We start from the raw sequence: 3,238 nt of genomic DNA, 5'->3' as shown, positions 1-3,238 counted from the left end.
CTTTTCACATCAGATCTCTTTACCTTGAAATTGAAGTTGTGCTCTATTTTGAATTTTGTCATAACAGAGATCAATGTTGATCTATCCTTATACAATTGTTTCTTCTTCACTGTACTATTTGAATCACTTATGTAATTCGTAATTTCTAATTCGGGAATGCAACATGAATCGTTAATTTTTTACTCAGCCAAAGCAAGAGATTGTGTATCTTTCCTGAACCTTCGACACATACAGTTTCACCTGACGAAGGATCAAAGCAATGTATCTCTTCACCATTTTTATAACTTGTATCAATGCATAATGGATACATTCTAATTCTAGGCTCGTTTTTTTTTACACCTCCAAATACAGTCTTACTCTCATATTGTTTCTAATTATCTTTGATCTGACTTGATTTGATTTAATTTTAATAATATAGAAATCTATCAAATTGATTTAACTTTGATTTTGATTTTGATTTTAATTAGAAATCAACCCAAATCGAACCATGAAAGCAGTAATAAGATACATTTGAGAATTGAACATACAATACACTAGTAACTTAATACAAGGAGAAAAAAAACCAACAATATGTTTCTCTAACATGTCCATTTCTTGCTAGAGTGATGAGAAAATGGGGACACCCGGTAAGGTAGCTCCACCATCGACGATGAAAACATTGCCCGTTACGTATTGGGAAGAATCATGGATTAAGTATCGGAGGATTGATGTTAAGCCAGGATCTGTCGTCCCAAGATATCTAATAGGAAGGGTTTTGAAAAGGAAGTCATGGAACCATTTTTGTTGAACAAGGCTTTCTGTTATCTCTGATTTGACAACTCCCGGTGATATCGAATTCACTCTGATATTCTCTCCTCCCAATTCGATCGCCATAATCTGCCATTCCATTATTTGAATGCAATTAATTAAATAACAGAGAAGAAAAATTCATTAATTTATTCGATTCTATAACTGATGTGCACACCACTTAATTAACGTACCTTAGTGACCATGTCAAGAGCCATTTTTGAAGAAGCGTAAGCAATAGTCCCCGGTACTACTACACGATTTAGACCAGCCATTGAAGTGATGTTAATAACAGATCCTCCGCCCTGTTTAGCATTGCTCATATGTCTACAAACATATTTTGAAACCAGCCATGCCCCTCTTAGATTTGTGTTATAAGTATTGTTCCATTCCTCCTCTGTTAATTCCACTGAAGAGCACACACTGCCTATACAATATGAGTATATACAAAATTAATTCTAGCAACAATATATATAATATTGGAGTAGCTTAGAATTTCCTAATTATGTTTATACTTGAAGTACCTCTAACGCCAGCGTTGTTAACCAAGACATCAATACGTCCAAAGGCATCCCAAGCTATTTGTACGGCGGACTCAACGGTAGCAGCATCGGCAGAGACGTCAAGCTCGACAGCGATTGCACGCTGGGGTCCCTCTGAATCACTATTAATTTTTTCGCAAAGAGATTTCAGTCTGTCAACACGACGAGCAGCAGCAATGATTCTGCAACCGGCTTTTGCCAAGTTGAGACAGAACTCTAGCCCGATTCCTGATGATGCCCCTGTCACCATCACTATTTTTCCGCTCAGGTCGTTCCATGGCTCCATTTTATTATGGACTTGAAAATGTAATATACCAGTATGATGCAGAGAGTTATATATATATATAAAGTTATTAGTAAAATGTAAAACAGAAAAGAATAAAACATACAAGTGTCAAACTTCTAGTGTATATATATATATATATATATATATATATATATATATATATATATATATATATATATATGATACCTATTGGCCAACCTAAACTAAGCCACTTAGTACATTTGACTTATTTTTATTATTTTGATTTTAAAATAAATACTTAAAAACAACTTTTAAATTTTATCCAAACTTTATAAGCATTTAAAAATTGTTTTTTAAAAAAATTATTTAAATTATTTTTACTTAAAATTATTTAAAATAAGTCAATCTGAACAAGCTCTTAGATGTGTTTTCTTCGTATCCATCTAAACAATAGTCTCAATTATCCCTTTCTTGTCTGTTTGATGGTCCCTTCCTTTCGTATTACTTGTTCAAATTATTAAAAATATTTCTGCTAAATTATTTGTTAATTTATAAAATTAAAATAAAATAAATTTATTTTTTCATTTCTCCCTTAAGGCAATATAGAGTGAATTAAAAAGAATTAAAAGAGAACTTTTTAAAGTATCCTTCTTATTTATAATTTAAAAGGCATGTAAAGAAAAAACAATAGCTAAATAACACAAGACAGAGAAACTTTTAACTCTAGGATGCTGTGGCAAAGAAATTAAATACACTTTATAGTCATATAGGGATAAACAAGATTGAAAAATCAACTCCCACTATTTGTTTTATATAACTGTGTATTTCTATTTTTCAAATCAATTAAAAAAACTTGGCTCCAACTCCATCGTTTTAGTTGAATAAAATTAATTTTGTTAAAAATAATAAAATTGCAACTGTGTATTTCTTTTTTTAGATGCAATAGCTATTTATTTTAGTTGTGTATTTTCTTTTTAGGTCAAAATCAATGGAAATTTTTCTTGAGTTCCATTATTTTTTGGTCACATATTTTTTTTAATAAAAAATAATGGAGCTACAATTGTGTACTTTTTATATATATCTTGTTTGGAGTCAATATTTATTTATTTCAAGAGTTAGTTGTTTTTTCCTTTTCGATTGATTTTTCTTTTTAGTTTATTTTTAAAAATAATTATTCTTTTTTTTAGCAATTCATTAAATTTAACTTTTCGCGTAACATGTTTAACATCATAAAATTAAATGATATTTAATATACTTATTATATATTTAACTTTAAATTATAAATTATATAAAAAAAATTATGTCAAATTAAAATATATCAAACAAATAAAAACGAAAGGAATATGAGTCATTTTTAGCTTATTATGGTATTTGTCTAATGCTAACTTTAAGCCATAAAGTTCTTAAAGTCAGCCAAAAATGAAAAGTTAGGATTCCTAACTTTCTTTTAAGTGCTTAAAGTCATTTTCTTTGACCATGAAAATTACTTTTATATCCCTTATATTTTAACTAAATTTCCAAACTACCCTTTTTATTGTTTTAACCCTACAATTCACATTATTTTTTTTATTTCTTTAGCATAAGCACTTTTATTCAAACACTCAATTGTTTATTTATAAAAATAATTTTCAACACTTCAAAATACATTTCATACATAAAAATT

At 28.9% G+C, this 3,238-nt stretch overlaps 1 protein-coding gene across 1 annotated transcript; it reads right to left on the bottom strand.

Moving 5' to 3' along the window:
• Positions 1-434: 434 nt before the first annotated feature.
• Positions 435-1,706, bottom strand: LOC129888974 (uncharacterized). The gene is made up of 3 exons (XM_055964056.1): positions 1,311-1,706; positions 981-1,213; positions 435-876 (listed from the first exon to the last, which is right to left on the bottom strand). Exons 1-3 carry the CDS (start codon positions 1,612-1,614, stop codon positions 598-600), a joined length of 816 nt encoding a protein of 271 aa, XP_055820031.1. The 5' UTR covers positions 1,615-1,706; the 3' UTR covers positions 435-597.
• Positions 1,707-3,238: the final 1,532 nt, after the last annotated feature.

Source organism: Solanum dulcamara, chromosome 1 (assembly GCF_947179165.1).
Source record: "Solanum dulcamara chromosome 1, daSolDulc1.2, whole genome shotgun sequence".
Lineage (NCBI taxonomy): Eukaryota > Viridiplantae > Streptophyta > Magnoliopsida > Solanales > Solanaceae > Solanum > Solanum dulcamara.
The sequence above is the reverse complement of the archived record's forward strand: the minus strand, read 5'-3'. Positions and strand labels throughout refer to the sequence as shown.